The sequence below is a fragment of the Oncorhynchus mykiss genome, chromosome 4 (genome assembly GCF_057628025.1).
Source record: "Oncorhynchus mykiss isolate SJ-2025 chromosome 4, ASM5762802v1, whole genome shotgun sequence".
In the NCBI taxonomy this organism is placed as follows: Eukaryota; Metazoa; Chordata; class Actinopteri; order Salmoniformes; family Salmonidae; genus Oncorhynchus; species Oncorhynchus mykiss.
This window is the reverse complement of record NC_143025.1, coordinates 95,018,643-95,043,108: the sequence shown is the minus strand read 5'-3', so window position 1 is coordinate 95,043,108 and position 24,466 is coordinate 95,018,643. Positions and strand designations below refer to the sequence as shown.

Genomic DNA, 24,466 nt, shown 5'->3' with positions numbered 1-24,466 from the left:
AGTAACACGATCCTCCAACAGCTTTCTGAATTGACCTCGAGACACCAGAAACACACATTCACCAGTAGTAAGATCCTCAATCAGCTTTCTGAATTTACCTCGAGACACCAGAAACACACATTCACCAGTAACACGATCCTCAATCAGCTTTCTGAATTTACCTCGAGACACCAGAAACACACATTCACCAGTAACACGTTCCTCCAACAGCTTTCTGAATTGACCTCGAGACACCAGAACCACACATTCACCAGTAACACGATCCTCAATCAGCTTTCTGAATTGACCTCGAGACACCAGAACATCACATTCATCAGTAGTAAGATCCTCAATCAGCTTTCTGAATTTACCTCGAGACACCAAAAACACACATTCATCAGTAGTAAGATCCTCCATTGTTTTATTTTAGTTTTTTATTTCACCTTTATTTAACCAGGTGACCAGTTGAGAACAAGTTCTCATTTACAACTGCGACCTGGCCAAGATAAAGCAAAGCAGTTTGACACAAACAACAACACAGAGTTACACATGGAATAAACAAACGTACAGTCAATAACACAATATAAAAGTCTATATACAGTGTGTGCAAATGAAGTAAGAGTAGGGAGGTTAGGCAATAAATAGGCCATGGTGGCGAAGTAATTACAGTTTAGCATTAACACTGGAGTGATAGATGAGCAGATGATGATGTGCAAGTAGAGATACTGGGGTGCAAAAATAAATAACAATATGGGGATGTGGTAGTTGGGTGGGCTATTTACAGATGGGCTATTTACAGATGGGTGCAGTGATCGTTAAGCTGCTCTGACAGCTGATGCTTAAAGTTAGTGAGGGAGATATGAGTCTCCAGCTTCAGTGATTTTTGCAATTTGTTCCAGTCATTGGCAGCAGAGAACTGGAAGGAAAGTCGGCCAAAGGAGGAGTTGGTTTATAGATGAACAAGTGGGTTTGGCGATGAATATGAAGTGAGGGCCAGCCAACGAGAGCATACAGGTCGCAGTGGTGGGTAGTATATGGATATTTGGTGACAAAACGGATGGCACTGTGATAGATTACATCCAATTTGCTGAGTAGAATGTTGGAGGCTATTTTGTAATTGACATCGCCGAAGACAAGGATCGGTAGGATAGTCAGTTTTACGAGGGTATGTTTGACAACATGAGTGAAGGATGCTTTTTTGCGAAATAGGAAGCCGATTATAGATTTCATTTTGGATTGGAGATGCTTAATGTGTGTCTGGAAAGAGAGTTTAAAGTCTAACCAAACACCTACAGTTCAAGTCGGAAGTTTACATACATTTAGGTTGGTGTCATTAAAACTCGTTTTTCAACAAATATCTTGTTTAAACTTCTTGGTGACAGGGGGCAGTATTTTCACATCCGGATGAAAAGCAAAGTAAACTGACCGCTACTCAGGCCCAGAAGCTAAGATATGCATATTATTAGTATATTTGAATAGAAAACACTCTGAAGTTTCTAAAACTGTTTGAATCATGTCTGTGTATAACATAACTTATTTGGCAGGCAAAACCCAGAGGACAAACCATTCAGAATTTATTTTTTTGAGGTCACTCCATTTTTCATTGGGATTCCAGATTTCTAAGGGACTTGCTTGCAGTTCCTATCGCTTCCACTGGATGTCAACAGTCTTTAGCAATTGGTTGAGGTTTTTCATTTGAGAAATGAAGAAGTAGCACTGTTCAGAACGAGGGTAGAGGGAAGTGAACTCTTTGTTAGAGGTGCGTGACCTGAAAGCTAGCTCCACTTTGTTTTCCTCCGGTATTGAACACAGTTTATCCCGTCTTAAATTTGATCTTATTTACGTAAAAAACTACCTAACGTTGTATTAGGAAAGTTGTTTGAAATGTTTGGACAAAGATTACAGGTAACTTATGAGATATTTTGTAGTCATGTTGCGTGAGTTGGAACCAGTGTTTTTCTGGATCAAACGATGCCAAATAAATGGACATTTTGGATATATATCGATGGAATTAATCGAACAAAAGGACCATTTGTGATGTTTATGGGACATATTGGAGTGCCAACAGAAGAAGCTCGTCAAAGGTAAGGCATTAATTATATTTTTATTTCTGCGTTTTGTGTTGCGTCTGCAGAGTTGAAATATGATTGTCTGTGTTTGTTTTCTGGGGTGCTGTCCTCAGATAATAGCATTGTTTGCTTTCGCCGTAAAGCCTTTTTGAAATCTGACACGTTGGCTGGATTCACGACAAGTGTAGCTTAAATTTGGTGTATTGCATGTGTGAATTCATGAAAGTAAAAAAAAAAAGAAGTAATTTATTTGAATTTGGCGCTCTGCATTTTCACTGGATGTTGGCCAGGTGGGACGCTACCGTCCCACCTATCCCTGACAAACTATAGTTTTGGCAAGTTGGTTAGGACACCTACTTTGTGCATGACGCAAGTAATTCTTCCAACAATTGTTTACAGACAGATTATTTCACTTATAATTCACTGCATCACAATTCCAGTGGGTCAGAAGTTTACATACACTAAGTTGACTGTGCCTTTAAAACAGCTTGGAAAATTCCAGAAAATTATGTCATGGCATTAGAAGCTTCTGATATGCTGAATGACATCTGTGGATGTATTTCAAGGCCTGGCTTCAAACTCAGTGCCTTTTTCCTTGACATATTGGGAAAATCAAAAGAAATCAGCCAAGACCTCAGAAAAAAAATGTAGACCTCTACAGGTCTGGTTCATCCTTGGGAGCAATTTCCAAACGCCTGAAAGTACCACGTTCATCTGTACAAACAACAGTACCAAAGTATAAACACCATGGGACCACGCAGCCGTCATACCGCTCAGGAAGGAGACCAAATCAAATCAAATGTATTTATATAGCCCTTCGTACATCAGCTGATATCTCAAAGTGCTGAACAGAAACCCAGCCTAAAACCCCAAACAGCAAGCAATGCAGGTGTAGAAGCACGGTGGCTAGGAAAAACTCCCTAGAAAGGCCAAAACCTAGGAAGAACCTAGACACATTCTGTTTCCTAGAGATGAACCTACTTTGGTGCGAAAAGTGAAAATCAATCCCAGAACAACAGCAAAGAACCTTGCTGGAGGAAACAGTATCTATATCCACAGTAAAACGAGTCCTATATCGACATAACCTGAAAGGTCGCTCAGCAAGGAAGAAGCCACTGCTCCAAAACATCCATAATAATGACAGACTACGGTTTGCTACTGCACATGGGGACAAAGATCATACTTTTTGGAGAAATGTCCTCTGGTCTGATGAAACAAAAATAGAACTGTTCGGCCATAATGACCATCGTTATGTTTGGAGGAAAAAGGGGGAGGGTTGCAAGCCGAAGAACACCATCCCAACCGTGAAGTACAGGGGTAGCAGCATCATGTTGTGGGGGTGCTTTGCTGCAGGAGGGACTGGTGCGCTTCACAAAATAGATTGCATCATGAGGAGGGAAAATTATGTGGATATATTGAAGCAACATCTCAAGACATCAGTCAGGAAGTTAAAGCTTGGTCGCAAATGGGTCTTCCAAATGGACAATGACCCCAAGCATACTTCCAAAGTTGTGGCAAAATGGCTTAAGGACAACAAAGTCAAGGTATTGGAGTGGCCATCACAAAGCCCTGACTTCAATCCTATAGAAAATTTGTGGGCAGAACTGAAAAAGCGTGTGCGAGCAAGGAGGCCTGCAAACCTGACTCCGTTACACCAGCTCTGTCAGAAGGAATGGGCCAAAATTCACCCGACTTATTGTGGGAAGCTTGTGGAAGGCTACACCAAATGTTTGACCCAAGTTAAACAATTTAAAAGCAATGCTACCAAATACTAATTGAGTGTATGTAAACTTCTGACCCACTGGGAATGTGATGAAAGAAATAAAAGCTGAAATAAATAATTCTCTCTACTATTATTCTGACATTTCACATTCTTAAAATAAAGTGGTGATCCTAACTGACCTAAGACCGGGAATTCTTTCTAGGATTAAATGTCAGGAATTGTGAAAAACTGAATTTAAATATATTTGTCTAAGTTGTATGTAAACTTCTGACTTCAACTGTATGTCAGAACCGTCTGGAGTAGTGATGCTAGTCGGGCGGGCGGGTGCGGACAGCGGTCGGTTTAAGAGCATGCATCTAGTTTTACTAGCATTTAAGAGCAGTTGGAGGCCACGGAAGGAGTGTTGTATGGCATTGAAGCTCGTTTGGAGGTTTGTTAACACAGCGTCCATAGATGGGCCAGGAGTATACAGAATGGTGTAGTCTAGGTTGAGGTGGATCAGAGAATCACCAGCAGCAAGAGCGACATCATTGATATCTACAGATAAAAGAGTTGGCCTGAGAATTGAACCCTGGGGTACCCCCATAGGGACTACCAGAGGTCCGGACAACAGGCCCTCCGATTTGACACACTGAATTCTATCTGAGAAGTAGTTGGTAAACCAGGCGAGGCAGTCATTCATTTGAGAAAGCAAGGCTATTGAGTCTGCCGATAAGAATGCGGTGATTGACAGAGTCGAAAGCCTTGGCCAGGTCGATTTTGACGGCTGCATAGTACTGTCTTTTTCCGATGGCGGTTATGATATTGTTTAGGACCTTGAGCGTGGCTGAGGTGCACCCATGAGCAGCTCGGAAACCAGATTGCATAGCGGAGAAGGTTCGGTGGAATTTTGTTACCTTGGCTTTAGAAGACTTTAGAAAGGCAGGGCAGGATAGATATGGGTCTGTAGCAGTTTGGGTCTAGAGTGTCTCCCCCTTTGAAGAGGGGGACGACCGCGGCAGCTTTCCAATCTTTAGGGATCTTTGACGATACGAAGAGGTTGAACAGGCTAGTAATGCAACAATTGTGGCAGATAATTTTAGAAAGAGAGGGTCCAGATTGTCTAGCCCGGCTGATTTATTGGGTTCAGATTTGCAGCTCTTTCAGAACATCAGCTATCTGGATTTGGGTGAAGGATAAGTGGGGGTGGCTTGGGCAAGTTGCTGCGGGGGGTGCAGAGCTGTTGGCTGGGTTAGGGGTAGCCAGGTGGAAAGCATGGCCAGCTGTAGAAAAATGCTTATTGACATTTTCGATTATCGTAGATTTATTGGTGGTGACAGTGCTTCCTAGCCTCAGTGCAGTGGGCAGCTGGGACGAGATGCTCTTATTCTCCATGGACTTTAAAGTGTCCCAAAACTTTGGGGAATTTGTGCTACGGGATGCAAATTTCTTTATGAAAAAGATAGCCTTTTTGTAGTTGGGGATGGAAATTTCAGAATTTTTGGTGGCCTTCCTAAGCCAGGATTCAGACGCGGCTAGGACATCATGGTTGGCGGAGTGTGCTAAAGCAGTGAATAAAACAAACTTAGGGAGGAGGCTTCTGATGTTAACATGCATGAAACCAAGGCTTTTACGGTTACAGAAATCAACAAATGAGCGTGCCTGTGGGATAGGTGTGGTAGTGGGGGCTCTAGGGCCTTGGTTAACCTCTACTTCACCAATTTCATCACTTTGAGTGATGATGAAAGAGATTGCATCTCTGGAGGCACCAGTTAAGCCAGGTGAGGTCTCCGCATGTGTGGGGGGTGGGACAAAAGCTAAGGCATGATGAGCGGGACTGGGGACTCTACAGTGAAATAAAACAATAAGTACTAACCGAGACAGCAGTAGACAAGGCATTTTGACATTAGAGAGAGGCATAAAGCAATCACGGGTTTTGATCGGGAGAGCTAAGACAACAACGGATATGGCGATGAATGGGCAGAGAGGGTCAGTTAGGTACATACAGGGCCTGAGTTCGGGACTGGGGCGACAGATAAACAAAAAGAGGTACCGCGTTATTGAATAGTCCAGCATCAGCTGTGTAGCCGAGTGATCATAGGGTCCAATGAGCAGCAATAGGTGATTCAGGGAGCTGTTCGGTAGTCGCTACTACGCTACTACTACAGTATTCAGAAAGCTAGCGGGCCGGGGCTAGTGGATGGGTCTTCGGCGACATCGCAACGGAAAAGCCTGTTGAAACCACATCCGACGATTACGTGGGTAGACCATTCGTGATGGATCAACGGGGCACCGTGTCGACAATAAAGGGGTATTGTAGCCCAAGAAGTTAGCAGGTATATGGGCCTAGCTCGAGGCTAGCTTGTGCTTGCTTCAGGACAGAGGTGTTAGCTAACAGTAGCCACTCGATTGCAGCTAGCTAGCTGCGATGATTCAGTGTAATGGTCCAGAGCTTGCGTCAGGAATCCGGAGATGTGGTAGAGAAAAGCAGTCCGATTTGCTCTGGCTAACTGGCTACAAGCTAGTTAGCTGGCTAGCTCCTGATGGAGGTTCCAGTTATAAGGAATGAAAATAGCAGATCTGTACCACATTGGGTGAGACAGGTTGCAGGAAAGTATATTTAGTTCATAGATAGAAAGTGAGATTAAAATATATATATATATATTTTTTTTTTTACACGGGATAAGACAAAGACAACGTCCGATTCCATCTTGGACAAATCAGCTTTCTGCCACTGTTCTTGAACCCCTTTTCATTCTTGCTCGGAGGCTGATTTAACAATTCGATGTACATCATTCATTTTCATTTCAGGCAAGTCCTGAAGACACCTAGTAAAAAACTGCGACATAGTGGTAGTAACGCTCCATCGTCGATAACAACTAGACTGACCAGAAATTTCCAAACCGATAGGAAGTGTGTTTAGAACGTTCGATCATGGAATGTGCATAAGGGCTATTGAGGAAAGCATCAGGTTGCAGGTATGACCCAGTGTCGAAGAAACTAACGTTTATTTCCAAAACAGGGGCAGGCAAACCACAGGTCAAATGCAGGCATGGGTCAGTAATCCAGAGAGGTTGTGTAAGGGTCCAGAACAGCAGGCAGTCTCAGGGTCAGGGCAGGCAGGGTCAGTAATCCATAAAGGTGGGGTAAGGTCCAGAACAGCAGGCAGTCTCAGGGTCAGGGCAGGCAGGGGTCAGTAAATCCAGTAAAGTGGGGTAAGGTACAAAACGGCAGGCAGCCTCAGGGCAAGGTCAAAACAAGGCAAGGTCAAAACTGGGGAGGGCTAGAAAACAGGAGCAAGAAACAGGCAGGGGGAAAACGAACTGGCAACAGACAAACAGAGAACACAGGTATAAATGCACAGGGGATAATGGGGAAGGTGGGCGACACCTGAAGTGGTGTGGAGACAAGCACAAAGACAGGTGAAACAGATCAGGGTGTGACAGAAGCTTCTGAATTAGCAGTGAGTGATCAACAGTATTGAAAGCCTTTGACCAGTCAATGAAGAAGGCAGCACAATGTTACCTTTTATCCATACAGTTCACATCATTTATAACTAGGGATGCAGCAGAGATAGTGCTATGACCTGGTCTAAAATCAGACTGATGTAATTTACAATACATTTCAAAGATAAAAAAGATCTCAGCTGAGAATGCATCGTGGATTCTAATATTTTAGCTAGGCATGTTTAGAAATATGTCGATAATCACTTTTATCCCTGACATCCTTACACAGCTCTCTGGTCTTGGCCATTGTGGACAGGTTGGAGTCTGTTTGATTGAGTGTGTGGACAGATGTCTTTTATACAGGTAACGAGTTCAAACATGTGCAGTTAATACAGGTAATGAGTGGAGAACAGGAGGTTCTAACAGGTCTGTGAGAGCCGAAATTCTTACTGGTTGGTAGGTGATCAAATACTTATGTCATGCAATAAAATGCTAATTAATTACTTAAAAATCATACAATGTGATTTTCTGGATTTTTGTTTTAGATTCCGTCTCTCACAGTTGAAGTGTACCTATGATTAAAAAAAATACAGACCTCTACATGCTTTGTAAGTAGGAAAACCTGCAAAATCGGCAGTGTATCAAATACTTCAGGCTGTTATTTACAAAAATACATAGTCCGCCGCCCCTTGTCTTACCAGATGCTGTACTATCCTGCCGGTACAGCGTATAACCAGCCAGCTGTATGTTGATATTGTCGATGTTCAGCCACGACTCCGTGAAGCATAAGATATTATAGTTTTGAATGTCCCGTTGGTAGTTTAATCTTCTGCGTCAATTATATTCTCCAAAGCAGAATGGAAGGAAGTGGGGGTTTATTTGATCCACCTACGATTTCTCAGAAGGCAGCCCCGCCCTCCGGACCATTTCTCTGCCTCCTCTTCATGCAAATCACGGGGATTTGGGCCAGTTCCCGAGAAAGCAGAATATCATTCACTTCGGGCTCGTCAGCCTCATTAAAGGGGAAAAAAGTATTTTGCCAGTCCAGGGTGAGTAATCGCAGTCCCGGATGACCAAAGTTATTTTCGGTCATAAGAGACGGTAACATTACATTATGTGCAAAATAAGTTACAAACAATGCAAATAAACGAACAAAAAACACAATTGGTTAGGGACACGTAAAACGTCAGCCTTCTTCTCCGGCGCCATTAAGGGGTTGAGGGTTTGAATGGTTGCCTTTCACCAGCAGGACCGATATATTTTAAATGTTAAAAAGGTGGACTTTGTGGCCTTTCTAGCTGTGGTAATTAAGGGCACTGCCAAGGTGGAGAGAAGGTGGACTTTGTGGCCTTTCTAGCTGTGGTAATTAAGGGCGCTGCCAAGGTGGAGAGAAGGTGGACTTTGTGGCCTTTCTAGCTGTGGTAATTAAGGGCACTGCCAAGGTGGAGAGAAGGTGGACTTTGTGGCCTTTCTAGCTGTGGTAATTAAGGGCGCTGCCAAGGTGGAGAGAAGGTCCAGGAAGATAGATATTATTGTGGATGCGGCAGAGCGGTTCCACCAAAAATAATAATTCAAGACATTATTTAGATGTGACAAGGCAAGGACACAGTATATTGTGGTGCGTGAACTGGCCATACGCGTTCGCTTAAGTTACAGTCTTACCGTTGGCTAACGTTACCTAGCTAGCTAACTGGCTATCAGCAGCCAAGGATGTTCGCTAGCTTTATTTGTGCATATTTGTTTTGTGCTCTGATTACACGCATGTTTTTTACGTCAGCAATTTACACATGATGACTTCATCCGTAATATGAAAAACCGTTCTTGGCTAAATATAGCTATCTAGATGTCCTCGCAAGTTGGTTAGCTATCTAGCCAACGTTAGTTCTCATCTTTCACTTTTAAACAGTAACATGCAAAACACTAAAAAATTCCACAAAGAAATAAGAAAAATATAAAATAATGCAGATCCACATTATATCAATTCAAATACAGACATGTAGCGAATAAATTATTTTGACATTTTTTTGTGTGTATACATTTGAATGATTCTAAATAGTTTTCTAAATCAGATGTCAAGTTAAACCAAATCTTCATCAATTTTGATTTGTGAATGAAACATTTTCCTGATAAAATAAAGAGATATGACATTTTCACGTTAAATTGTGGATTCAGTATTGTAAAAATAACATGTCAAACTTAGATATTTCAATGGTTGTATGCATTATGTTGCCAAGATATAGTTTTACATCAGTCCAGAACACTTCACTATGTAAACAATGACAGAATAAGTGTTCAATAGATTCAGTTTCTAGTTCACAAAAACTGCATTCACTGGTAACATCAGGTATATATTTAGAAATCAAGCTACGACACGGATAGAATCTATGGAGCATCTTAAAGGAGATCTCCTTTACGTTATTGATGATCACCATACATTTGTTCTGAGTGAGCCAAGCACAGCGCCAGTCTACATCAAACAATGAAGCTCAACAAAATATTGCAGAGGGAATAGACTTCCTGTAGAAAATATCCCATAATAAACAATAGTTGAATTTCTTATCTAGTAAACCTTTGTCATTCACCTGGATATCGCTTACCCTTACTGGTATAATGTCAGAAATTGGCTAGCTACCTTTTTTCCCTGTTCGTTAGCTATCTTTCAACTGACTGGTGTTCGCTAGCTACAGAGGTTAGCTACTGGACTTTGTACAAGCTAGTTCACGTTAGCTAGGTAATGTTAGCTACTTAACTACCTCGCTAATCAAAATATCTGTTTGCATGTATTGATTAGTTACAGTTTTAAAGCAGTGGTGTAAAGTACTTAAGTACGTTTACTTTTGATACTTAAGTATATTGTATCAATTATTTTTACATTTGATACATAAGTATATGTAAAACCAAATACTTTTAGACTTTTCCTCTAGTATTTTACTGGGTGACTTTTACCTGAGTCATTTTCTATTAAGGTATCTTTACTGTTACTCAAGTATGACAATTGGGTACTTTTTCCACTTCTGGTTTTAAAGCACATTCTCTTGCAATTCTATACCTTTTCCCGTGTCTATTGTGTATTCATGTGATACTCGAAAACTACCACAATATCTATGGAATAAAAACCGTGAGCTGACATGGGATAGTTGATCTGGACATTTCAGACAAGTTATAAATATCTCTCTAAGGCTTGCAATGACTGACATGACAGGGGGGGTGTCTCTGGTCTATTCAGTAGGTCAGGGTTTCGCAAACTCGGTCCTGCCCCCCCCCCCCCTCTCCCGGTGCACGGTCGTTTGCTAGCACTACACAGCTGATCAAGCTTTGGTTATTTTGGGGTGGGTGCAGAAACCGAGTTTGAGAAACCCTGCCGTAAGGCTCGGTACCGTCGGGAGGGTGTAAGTCTTTAGTAGACGACAGTGTGTCTGGGTAATGAATACAGAGGTCCATTACGTCATTCAGACAGGTGCTTTTTTACTCAGTGTTTTCAGACTATACAGAACTTGCAGCATAGCTTTTATAGTTGATGCACGTCGATAACTTATATTACGCTAACATTTCATTAAATAAGCCACTGTTCAGTCTCTTGAATAGAATAACATTTGCGCTTGGCAATTGGAGACTGCTGTATATGGGCGGGACTTCCTTGTAGCCAACACTGTTTATCTGTGCGTGTTGCAGAAATAGCAGAGAGATCTTGCACAGAGCAGATAAGAAGGTAAGGTTGACTTTAGTTCGTCTTTTTAGTCTTTATAAATGTCCGCACTCTAAAACGACGTTTAGACATTTTGAATCTTCATCTCGACCATTATACATTATTATGAACGTCTCCCTTTGACCGTGTTATGGGTGACTGATGGGCAGCAGTCACTTCGGGGATAGTAGCTAACAGCTGATTATGAATACCATAATAATTCCATTTTGCAGTAGGTAACTACCGAGCTACTGCTAGCGGTATATTGGTTACATTCCCGACTGTTGCATTATTGGGAGGTCGGTCGAGGTGACCGCTGTCATTTAGATGCAGTTTGTGCCCAGTAACCCTCCGGATAACTCATAGGTAGCTACATCATAACAGTCCTACTGTCTGTCGTTTTACTCGTTGCAATATGTCTGCGGTGCAGCTGTGAGTGGGTTTGCTTTAGCACTCGTTTCATATGGATTGTCATTGTTTGTACATTTTTAATAAGAGTGCAGTAATAAACATGTTGTGCAACATCATTCTACTGTACACTGTAGCAGTAACACAGGACTAGTAGCCGTCTCTTCTCCAAGCACATAGGTCAGGCTACTGTAGCAAGTCAACAACGTGTTTGTAAACAAGCCAAGGAGGATACATAGCGAAGTGCACGTAGACACACGACTGGACACTGAACACGGTCTATATTAACCACAACACTATATTCAACACTGTCTATATCCACCACAACACTGTATTCAACACTGTCTATATTAACTACAACACTGTATTCAACACTGCCTATATTAACCACAACACTGTATTCAACACTGCCTATATTAACCACAACACTGTATTCAACACTGCCTATATTAACCACAACACTATATTCAACACTGTATATTAACCACAACACTGTATTCAACACTGTATATTAACCACAACACTGTATTCAACACTGTCTATATCCACCACAACACTGTATTCAACACTGTCTATATTCACCACAACACTGTACTCAACACTGTCTATATCCACCACAACACTGTATTCAACACTGTCTATATTAACCACAGCACTGTATTCAACACTGTATTCAACACTGTACTCAACACTGTCTATATTAACCACAGCACTGTATTCAACACTGTATTCAACACTGTACTCAACACTGTCTATATTAACCACAGCACTGTATTCAACACTGTATTCAACACTGTACTCAACACTGTCTATATTAACCACAGCACTGTATTCAACACTGTATTCAACACTGTATTCAACACTGGCTATATTCACCACAACACTGTATTCAACACTGCCTATATTAACCACAACACTGTATTCAACACTGCCTATTTTAACCACAACACTGTATTCAACACTGTCTATATTAACCACATCACTGTCTTTAACACTGCCTATATTAACCACAACACTGTATTCAGCACTGTCTATATTAACCACATCACTGTATTCAACACTGCCTATATTAACCACAACACTGTATTCAACACTGTATTCAGCACTGTCTATATTAACCACAACACTGTATTCAACACTGCCTATATTAACCACAACACTGTATTCAGCACTGTCTATATTAACCACATCACTGTATTCAACACTGCCTATATTAACCACAACACTGTATTCAACACTGTATTCAGCACTGTCTATATTAACCACATCACTGTATTCAACACTGTCTATATTAACCACAACACTGTATTCAACACTGTCTATATTAACCACAACACTGTATTCAACACTGTCTATATTAACCACAACACTGTATTCAACACTGTCTATATTAACCACAACACTGTATTCAACACTGCCTATATTAACCACAACACTGTATTCAACACTGTATTCAGCACTGTCTATATTAACCACAACACTGTATTCAACACTGCCTATATTAACCACAACACTGTATTCAACACTGTCTATATTAACCACAACACTGTATTCAACACTGTCTATATCCACCACAACACTGTATTCAACACTGTCTATATTCACCACAACACTGTACTCAACACTGTCTATATTAACCACAACACTATATTCAACACTGTCTATATCCACCACAACACTGTATTCAACACTGTCTATATTAACCACAACACTATATTCAACACTGTCTATATTAACCACAACACTGTATTCAACACTGTCTATATCCACCACAACACTGTATTCAACACTGTCTATATTCACCACAACACTGTACTCAACACTGTCTATATTCACCACAAAACTGTACTCAACACTGTCTATATCCATCACAACACTGTATTCAACACTGTATTCAACACTGTCTATATTAACCACAACACTATATTCAACACTGTCTATATCCACCACAACACTGTATTCAACACTGCCTATATTAACCACATCACTGTATTCAACACTGTCTATATTAACCACAACACTGTATTCAACACTGTCTATATTAACCACAACACTGTATTCAACACTGTCTATATCCACCACAACACTATATTCAACACTGTCTATATCCACCACAACACTGTATTCAACACTGTCTATATTAACCACAACACTGTATTCAACACTGTATTCAGCACTGTCTATATTAACTACAACACTGTATTCAACACTGTCTATATTCACCACAACACTATATTCAACACTGTCTATATCCACCACAACACTGTATTCAACACTGTATTCAACACTGTATTCAACACTGTCTATATTAACCACAACACTATATTCAACACTGTCTATATCCACCACAACACTATATTCAACACTGTCTATATTAACCACAACACTGTATTCAACACTGTATTCAGCACTGTCTATATTAACTACAACAATGTATTCAACACTGTCTATATTCACCACAACACTATATTCAACACTGTCTATATCCACCACAACACTGTATTCAACACTGTATTCAACACTGTATTCAACACTGTATTCAGCACTGTCTATATTAACCACATCACTGTATTCAACACTGTCTATATTAACCACAACACTGTATTCAACACTGTCTATATTAACCACAACACTGTATTCAACACTGTATTCAGCACTGTCTATATTAACCACAGCACTGTATTCAACACTGTCTATATTAACCACAGCACTGTATTCAACACTGCCTATTTTAACCACAACACTGTATTCAACACTGTCTATATTAACCACATCACTGTATTCAACACTGTCTATATTAACCACAACACTGTATTCAACACTGTACTCAACACTGTCTATATTCACCACAACACTGTATTCAACACTGTCTATATTAACCACAACACTGTATTCAACACTGTCTATATTAACCACATCACTGTATTCAACACTGCCTATATTAACCACAACACTGTATTCAACACTGTCTAAATTAACCACATCACTGTATTCAACACTGTCTATATTAACCACAACACTGTATTCAACACTGTATTCAGCACTGTCTATATTAACCACAACACTGTATTCAACACTGTCTATATTAACCACAACACTGTATTCAACACTGTCTATATTAACCACAACACTGTATTCAACACTGTCTATATTAACCACAACACTATATTCAACACTGTCTATATCCACCACAACACTGTATTCAACACTGTCTATATTAACCACAACACTGTATTCAACACTGTCTATATTAACCACAACACTGTATTCAACACTGTCTATATTAACCACAACACTATATTCAACACTGTCTATATCCACCACAACACTATATTCAACACTGTCTATATTCACCACAACACTGTATTCAGCACTGTCTATATCCACCACAACACTGTATTCAACACTGTATTCAACACTGTATTCAACACTGTATTCAGCACTGTCTATATTAACCACATCACTGTATTCAACACTGTCTATATTAACCACAACACTGTATTCAACACTGTCTATATTAACCACAACACTGTATTCAACACTGTATTCAGCACTGTCTATATTAACCACATCACTGTATTCAACACTGTCTATATTAACCACATCACTGTATTCAACACTGTCTATATTAACTACAACACTGTATTCAACACTGTCTATATTAACCACAACACTGTATTCAACACTGTCTATATTAACCACAACACTATATTCAACACTGTCTATATCCACCACAACACTGTATTCAACACTGTCTATATTAACTACAACACTGTATTCAACACTGTCTATATTCACCACAACACTGTATTCAACACTGTCTATATTAACCACAACACTGTATTCAACACTGCCTATATTAACCACAACACTGTATTCAACACTGTATTCAACACTGTCTATATTAACCACAGCACTGTATTCAACACTGCCTATATTAACCACAACACTGTATTCAACACTGTCTATATTAACCACATCACTGTATTCAACACTGTATTCAACACTGTATTCAACACTGTATTCAACACTGTCTATATTAACCACAGCACTGTATTCAACACTGTCTATATTAACCACAGCACTGTATTCAACACTGCCTATTTTAACCACAACACTGTATTCAACACTGTCTATATTAACTACAACACTGTATTCAACACTGTCTATATTAACCACAACACTGTATTCAACACTGTCTATATTAACTACAACACTGTATTCAACACTGTCTATATCCACCACAACACTGTATTCAACACTGTATTCAGCACTGTCTATATTAACCACATCACTGTATTCAACACTGTCTATATTAACCACATCACTGTATTCAACACTGTCTATATTAACTACAACACTGTATTCAACACTGTCTATATCCACCACAACACTGTATTCAACACTGTATTCAGCACTGTCTATATTAACCACATCACTGTATTCAACACTGTCTATATTAACTACAACACTGTATTCAACACTGTCTATATTAACCACAACACTGTATTCAACACTGTCTATATTAACCACAACACTGTATTCAACACTGCCTATATTAACCACAACACTGTATTCAACACTGTCTATATTCACCACAACACTGTATTCAACACTGTCTATATTCACCACAACACTGTATTCAACACTGTATTCAGCACTGTCTATATTAACCACAACACTGTATTCAACACTGTCTATATTAACCACAACACTGTATTCAACACTGTATTCAGCACTGTCTATATTAACCACAACACTGTATTCAACACTGCCTATATTAACCACAACACTGTATTCAACACTGTCTATATTAACCACAACACTGTATTCAACACTGTATTCAACACTGTATTCAACACTGTATTCAACACTGTCTATATTAACCACAACACTGTATTCAACACTGTCTATATTAACCACAACACTATATTCAGCACTGTCTATATTCACCACAACACTGTATTCAACACTGTCTATATTCACCACAACACTGTATTCAACACTGTCTATATTCACCACAACACTATATTCAACACTGTATTCAACACTGTATTCAACACTGTATTCAGCACTGTCTATATTAACCACAACACTGTATTTCACACTGCCTATATTAACCACAACACTATATTTCACACTGCCTATATTCACCATAACACTATACTGCAGTTTGTATTACAGGGTGGTATGCTGTTGTGGAGCATAATGCTGGGTTGCAGCTCACGAAGACGAGGAAGCTGCTATCTGGGATGGCTTATGACCTTAACCCTGACCCTGCCTCTGGCCTCCCTACAGATGGACCACCATGGACACCAAGGTAGGGTCAGGGAACATGGAGTAGGGTCAAGGACTCGGGAGCATGGGGTAGGGTCAAGGACTCGGGGGCAGGGAGCATGGGGTAGGGTCAAGGACTCGGGGGCAGGGAGCATGGGGTAGGGTCAAGGACTCGGGTGCAGGGAGCATGGGGTAGGGTCAAGGACTCGGGTGCAGGGAGCATGGGGTAGGGTCAAGGACTCGGGAGCATGGGGTAGGGTCAAGGACTCGGGGGCAGGGAGCATGGGGTAGGGTCAAGGACTCGGGTGCAGGGAGCATGGGGTAGGGTCAAGGACTCGGGGGCAGGGAGCATGGGGTAGGGTCAAGGACTCGGGTGCAGGGAGCATGGGGTAGGGTCAAGGACTCGGGGGGCAGGGAGCATGGAGTAGGGTCAAGGCCTCGGGGGGCAGGGAGCATGGAGTAGGGTCAAGGACTCGGGGGACAGGGAGCATGGAGTAGGGTCAAGGACTCGGGGGGCAGGGAGCATGGAGTAGGGTCAAGGACTCGGGGGGGCAGGGAGCATGGAGTAGGGTCAAGGACTCGGGGGGCAGGGAGCATGGAGTAGGGTCAAGGACTCGCTGGGCAGGGAGCATGGAGTAGGGTCAAGGATCCGGGGGCAGGGAGCAGGAGGATGGGATAGAGACCATGGGGCAGAGACCATGGGGCAGGAAGCATGGAGTAGGGTCAAGGACCAGGGAGCATGGGGTAGGGTCAAGGACCAGGGAGCATGGGGTAGGGTCAAGGACCAGGGAGCATGGGACAGGGAGCATGGGGTAGGGTCAAGGACCAGGGAGCATGGGGCAGGGAGCATGGGTCAGGGAGCATGGGGCAGGGAGCATGGGTCAGGGAGCATGGGTCAGGGAGCATGGGGTAGGGTCAAGGACCAGGGAGGATGGGGTAGGATCAAGGACCAGGGAGGATGGGGTAGGGTCAAGGACCAGGGAGCATGGGGCAGGGTCAAGGACCAGGGAGCATGGGGTAGGGTCAAGGACCAGGGAGCATGGGGTAGGGAGCATGGGGCAGGGTCAAGGACCAGGGAGCATGGGGCAGGGTGCATGAAGTAGGGTCAAGGACCAGGGAGCATGGGGTAGGGAGCATGGGGCAGGGTCAAGGACCAGGGAGCATGGGACAAATGCAAGAGATATACATTGCCTACCCCTTTACTAGCAGTGTTGGTCCCTCTTCTTCCAGGCTTTATGTTGCCTGTTGCCATTCTAACATTACCCTCTCCTCTCTCTATACCCCAGGACACCCCCTCCATCCTCACCACCAGCCCACCAGAGGGGCTCGCCCCAAGCTACTGCTGCTGTCTTTTGATGGGTTCCGCTGGGACTACGTGGACCGTGTCCCCACCCCTAACTTCCATGCCCTGATGGAGGAAGGGTCAATAGTTGAGCAGGTTGAGAACACCTACATCACTAAAACCTTCCCTGACCACTACACCCTGGTCACCGGGCTGCATGCCGAGACACATGGCATCGTGGGTAACGAGATGTACGACCCAGACCTTAACGCCTCCTTCTCCATGGAGACGCATAGCGCCTACGAGCCACGCTGGTGGGCTGGGGCAGAGCCTCTGTGGGTGACCAATCAGAAGCAGGGTGGGCGGAGCGGTGGGGTTATGTGGCCGGGGTCGGACGTGGAGATCGGGGGAGCGTACCCGTCACGCTACCTTCCGTACAACGCATCGCTGAGCTTCGAGAGGCGCGTGGAGACGATGGTAGCCTGGCTGATGGGGGAGAGGCCAGGGGAGGGGGTTCGGTCTGTGCAGGGGGGTGTGGACTTTGGCGTGTTATACTGGGAGGAGCCTGACGAGAGCGGTCACAACCTGGGCCCAGAGAACCCTCTAATGGACGCGGTCATTGCTGATATCGACGACAAGCTGGGCTTCCTCCGCAATGAGCTGCGCAAGATGGGTCTGTACCTGCTGTCTATGTACATTATACATTATGATCTAGATAAGGGGTTGCTAATGTTCCCCCCTGCAATGTCTATTTCTATAGGCACAAGCACTGTGACAACTATTCACCCCCCCTTCCAGTATTAAACTGTTCACCCCCCTTCCAGTATTAAACTGTTCACCCCCCTTCCAGTATTAAACTGTTCACCCCCCCTTCCAGTATTAAACTGTTCACCCCCCCTTCCAGTATTAAACTGTTCACCCCCCTTCCAGTATTAAACTGTTCACCCCCCCCCCCCTTCCAGTATTAAACTGTTCACCCCCCCCCCCCCCTTCCAGTATTAAACTGTTCAACCCCCCCCCCTTCCAGTATTAAACTGTTCACCCCCCCCCCCCTTCCAGTATTAAACTGTTCACCCCCCCCCTTCCAGTATTAAACTGTTCACCCCCCCCCCCTTCCAGTATTAAACTGTTCACCCCCCCCCCCCTTCCAGTATTAAACTGTTCACCCCCCCCCCCCCTTCCAGTATTAAACTGTTCACCCTCCTCTTGTTGGCAGAGAGAACATGTTGCAGGTTTAAAGCTTATTTTCTGCAATTCTACACATTTTGTCATGGGGTACAGAGAACATTTTGTCAGGGGGGTACAGATAACATTTTGTCATGGGGGTACAGAGAACATTTTGTCATGGGGGTACAGAGAACATTATGTCATGGGGGTACAGAGAACATTTTGTCATGGGGGTACAGAGAACATTTTGTCATGGGGTACAGAGAACATTTTGTCATGGGGGTACAGAGAACATTTTGTCATGGGGGTACAGAGTCCATTTTGTCATGGGGTACAGAGAACATTTTGTCATGGGGTACAGAGAACATTTTGTCATGGGGTACAGAGAACATTTTGTCATGGGGTACAGAGAACATTTTGTCATGGGGTACAGAGAACATTTTGTCATGGGGGTACAGATAACATTTTGTCATGGGGGTACAGATAACATTTTGTCATGGGGGTACAGAGAACATTTTGTCATGGGGGTACAGAGAACATTTTGTCATGTAGTACAGAGAACATTATGTCATGGGGGTACAGAGAACATTTTGCAGTTTTAAAGCATATTTTCATGCAATTCTATGTATTTTGCCATGTTTTATGTGTACTCGTGATATTTGAGACACTCGAACATTACTACAAAATCTATGGGCTAAAAAACATTAGCTGACTGGGATAGTTGATCTGGACATTTCTGACAAGTTATAAATATATCTCTAAGGTTTGCAATGACTGACATGACAAGAGGAACTGATGATGCACTACCCAAGATAGAAAGATTACCTTATGCTTTAATCAATTTATCAAGAAACGCATGTAATTGATCAATTCATGAAATAAATATTTAATTATTGGTCAATTAAATGTAATTAGTTGTATTTTGACTGCATTCCTAGGTCTGTACGAAAGTGTGAACCTGATTGTGACCAGTGATCATGGCATGACCCAGCTCTCCAAAGACGAGGTGATTGAGCTGGACCAATACCTGGACAGAGACCTCTACACCTGGGTGGACAAGAGTCCTGTGGTGGGGATACTGCCTAGAGACGGTAAGATCCTGGGTATGCTGCCTAGAGACGGTAAGATCCTGGGGATGCTGCCTAGAGACGGTAAGATCCTGGGGATGCTGCCTAGAGACGGTAAGATCCTGGGGATGCTGCCTAGAGACGGTAAGATCCTGGGGATACTGCCTAGAGACGGTAAGATCCTGGGGATACTGCCTAGAGACGGTAAGATCCTGGGGATACTGCCTAGAGACGGTAAGATCCTGGGGATACTGCCTAGAGACGGTAAGATACTGCCTAGAGATGGTAAGATCCTGGGGATACTGCCTAGAGACGGTAAGATCCTGGGGATACTGCCTAGAGGAGGTAAGATCCTGGGGCTACTGCCTAGAGGAGGTAAGATCCTGGGGATACTGCCTAGAGGAGGTAAGATCCTGAGGATACTGCCTAGAGGAGGTAAGATCCTGGGGATACTGCCTAGAGCAGGTAAGATCCTGGGGATGCTACCTAGAGGAGGTAAGATCCTGGGGATGCTACCTAGAGGAGGTAAGATCCTGGGGATGCTACCTAGAGGAGGTAAGATCCTGGGGATGCTACCTAGAGGAGGTAAGATCCTGGGGATGCTACCTAGAGGAGGTAAGATCCTGGGGATGCTACCTAGAGGAGGTAAGATCCTGGGGATGCTACCTAGAGGAGGTAAGATCCTGGGGATGCTACCTAGAGGAGGTAAGATCCTGGGGATGCTACCTAGAGGAGGTAAGATCCTGGGGATGCTACCTAGAGGAGGTAAGATCCTGGGGATGCTACCTAGAGGAGGTAAGATCCTGGGGATGCTACCTAGAGGAGGTAAGATCCTAGGGATGCTATCTAGAGGAGGTAAGATCCTGGGGTTGCTACCTAGAGACGGTAAGATCCTGGGGATGCTACCTAGAGACGGTAAGATCCTGGGGATGCTACCTAGAGACGGTAAGATCCTGGGGATGCTACCTAGAGGAGGTAAGATCCTGGGGATGCTACCTAGAGGAGGTAAGATCCTGGGGATGCTACCTAGAGACGGTAAGATCCTGGGGATGCTGCCTAGAGGAGGTAAGATCCTGGGGATGCTGCCTAGAGACAGTAAAATCCTAGGGATGCTGCCTAGAGGAGGTACTACCTAGAGACGGTAAGATCCTGGTGATGCTACCTAGAGGAGGTAAGATCCTGGGGATGCTACCTAGAGGAGGTAAGATCCTGGGGATGCTACCTAGAGGAGGTAAGATCCTGGGGATGCTACCTAGAGGAGGTAAGATCCTGGGGATGCTACCTAGAGACGGTAAGATCCTGGGGATTCTACCTAGAGGAGGTAAGATCCTGGGGATGCTGCCTAGAGAAGGGACTGTCCCACCTGTCCTGTAGGTAAGTTAGAGGAGGTGTATAGTAACTGTCTCACCTGTCCTGTAGGTAAGTTAGAGGAGGTGTACAGTGCGCTGGTTGAGGCCAATCCCAACATGGTGGTGTATAGGAGGGAGCAGATCCCCGAGCGTCTCCACTACCGTCACAACAACAGGATCATGCCCATAATTATCGAGGCCAAGGAGGGCTGGACCATCACCCAGAACAGAACCACAGGACCACACATGTGTAAGGAAATACTAGATCAACTAAATTCCAATTTTGAAATTTGCAGTATTATTGTAACTCTCAGACTTTCACAAGTTCAGATATTTAGGCTGTCCGTTAAACATTTAGAGTTACCAATATTAGGATTCAGTCCACAATGACCGCTAATTAACAGTAAACGTGTTCTAAATGTTTTGATCCTATTTAATGTTGTTCTCTCTCTGTGTTTCACAGTGGGTAACCACGGCTATGACAACACCCTACCCAGCATGCATCCTGTCTTGGTGGCGCGTGGCCCCGCCTTCCGTCAGGACTACGTGAAGAGTTCCATGCGTTCCGTTGACCTCTACCCCCTCATGTGTCACATCCTGTCTGTCCGGCCCCGCCCCAACAATGGTTCTCTAGCCCGGGTTATGGACCTCCTCTCTGAGCCCCCCCCCCCCACACACTCCACCCCGCTGGAGGGCAGATACCAGCCTTCCTTCGCCACCGCCCTGGGCGTGGTCCTGGGGGTTGTCATGGTGACAGGGTTCCTGGTGGTTATCGTCAAACAGATGACGCTCCGACAACTACCCAGCAGGCAGAGCGAGATGGCCCAGCCGCTATTACTTGAAGAACTACAGCTTTAGAGGAGAGGAGAAGAGAGGAGAGGGAGTTAGGAGAAGAGATAGAGGAGGAGAGAAGAAAGTAGAAGGAGAGGAGAAGATGAGAGTTGGCTCCGTACACCGGTAAAGGACAGTAGCTTCAGTGTGGTGGAGGAGGAGGAGAGGATAAAGTGTGGCTTTGTTCTGATGGTTATTTTGTTGTTTATCTCATCAGAGAGGAGCAGTCATAATAACAATAAGAGCCAATAGTACACTGGACACCAAGCATAATAAGTGAGTAAATCTAGTATGTGGTTGAGTTGTTATGCTAAGCCGTACAGTGACTCAGAGGTTTTAGACCACTGTGGGATCTGAGTTCAGTTAGTCAGGCTGTTGCTTTCAGTCTTCAATAGATCCATGACTGCCACGTTACTACTTTAGTCCATGTTGTTGTCGTCATGACTACCACCTTTACTACTTTAGTCCATGTAGTTGTCGTCATGACTACCACGTTACTGCTTTAGTCCATGTAGTTGTCGTCATGACTACCACGTTACTACTTTAGTCCATGTAGTTGTCGTCATGACTGCCACGTTACTACTTTAGTCCATATAGTTGTCGTCATGACTACCACGTTACTGCTTTAGTCCATATAGTTGTCGTCATGACTGCCACGTTACTGCTTTAGTCCATATAGTTGTCGTCATGACTACCACGTTACTGCTTTAGTCCATATAGTTGTCGTCATGACTGCCACGTTACTACTTTAGTCCATATAGTTGTCGTCATGACTACCACGTTACTACTTTAGTCCATGTTGTTGTCGTCATGACTACCACATTACTACTTGTCCTGTTCAGTACTTACAGTTATCCTCTACTTCATAGGAGATCATCTTTCTATTATATGTGCAATAATGTTGTTTTATATATGTTACTGTCTGTAGGGGGCGTGTTTCTGTACAGACGCACTATAAAGTGTTAGAATCATAAACCACTAACCATTCAGGGCTTGACATTCAGGTAAATTTGTCAGTGGCACACCTTGCCAGTACCAAGTGGAAACCTACTGTCCCGAATGAGAAAATGACTGGCTGGGCCAAGTTATGCACACAGAATTTGAATCATGGGTGATTTCATGTTTCATTTGCAGTCTGGGCAAGTACCTTTTTTAATTTCCTATAGAGCCAACTATACAATCTGATATTTACACTGGTTGTTTGGGGAACAAAAGTAAAGCCACCCCTCTCAGTGATGACATATAGCCTTAACCTTTAAAGAAAATGTCATAAATTAGCCCAATAACATATTGATGACATGTAATATCTTCAGGGCCTATATAGTAAATGGTGCTTATTAGAGGTCGGTATGCCAATAAGCATTATCACCTGTAGCCTGATACAGCATGGTGACTACATGGTGACTACATGGTGAGTACATGGTCTCCTGTCTGATACAGCATGGTGACTACATGGTGACTACATGGTCTCCTGTCTGATACAGCATGGTGACTACATGGTGACTACATGGTGACTACATGATGACTACATGGTCTCCTGTCTGATACAGCATGGTGACTACATGGTCTCCTGTCTAATACAGCATGGTGACTACATGGTCTCCTGTCTGATACAGCATGGTGACTACATGCTGACTACATGGTCTCCTGTCTGATACAGCATGGTGACTACATGGTCTCCTGTCTAATACAGCATGGTGACTACATGGTCTCCTGTCTGATACAGCATGGTGACTACATGGTGACTACATGGTCTCCTGTCTGATGCAGCAGGGTGACTACATGGTCTCCTGTCTGATATAGCATGGTGACTACATGGTGACTACATGGTCTCATGTGTGATACAGCATGGTGACTACATGGTCTCCTGTCTGATACAGCATGGTGACTACATGGTCTCCTGTCTGATATAGCATGGGGACTACATGGTCTCCTGTCTGATGCAGCATGGTGACTACATGGTCTCCTGTCTGATGCAGCATGGTGAATACATGGTCTCCTGTCTGATGCAGCCTGGTGACTACATGGTCTCCTGTCTGATACAGCATGGTGACTACATGGTGACTACATGGTCTCCTGTCTGATACAGCATGGTGACTACATGGTCTCCTGTCTGATGCAGCATGGTGACTACATGGTCTCCTATCTGATACAGCATGGTGACTACATGGTCTCCTGTCTGATGCAGCATGGTGACTACATGG

The 24,466-nt window shown here is 43.4% G+C and overlaps 1 protein-coding gene across 2 annotated transcripts; it reads left to right on the top strand.

The window, feature by feature from the left end:
- The first annotated feature begins 10,447 nt into the window (after positions 1-10,447).
- enpp5 (ectonucleotide pyrophosphatase/phosphodiesterase 5) lies at positions 10,448-22,458 on the top strand. Of its 2 annotated transcripts, none has more exons than XM_090233337.1 (6): positions 10,448-10,905; positions 16,474-16,609; positions 17,853-18,529; positions 19,962-20,106; positions 21,502-21,681; positions 21,895-22,458. In XM_090233337.1, exons 2-6 carry the CDS (start codon positions 16,480-16,482, stop codon positions 22,287-22,289), a joined length of 1,527 nt encoding a protein of 508 aa, XP_090089463.1. In that variant the 5' UTR covers positions 10,448-10,905; positions 16,474-16,479; the 3' UTR covers positions 22,290-22,458. The 2 variants fall into 2 exon arrangements, with proteins under 2 accessions (XP_090089463.1, XP_090089464.1); XM_090233338.1 differs by having other exon boundaries at positions 10,471-10,905; positions 16,462-16,609.
- The last annotated feature ends 2,008 nt before the right edge of the window (positions 22,459-24,466 follow it).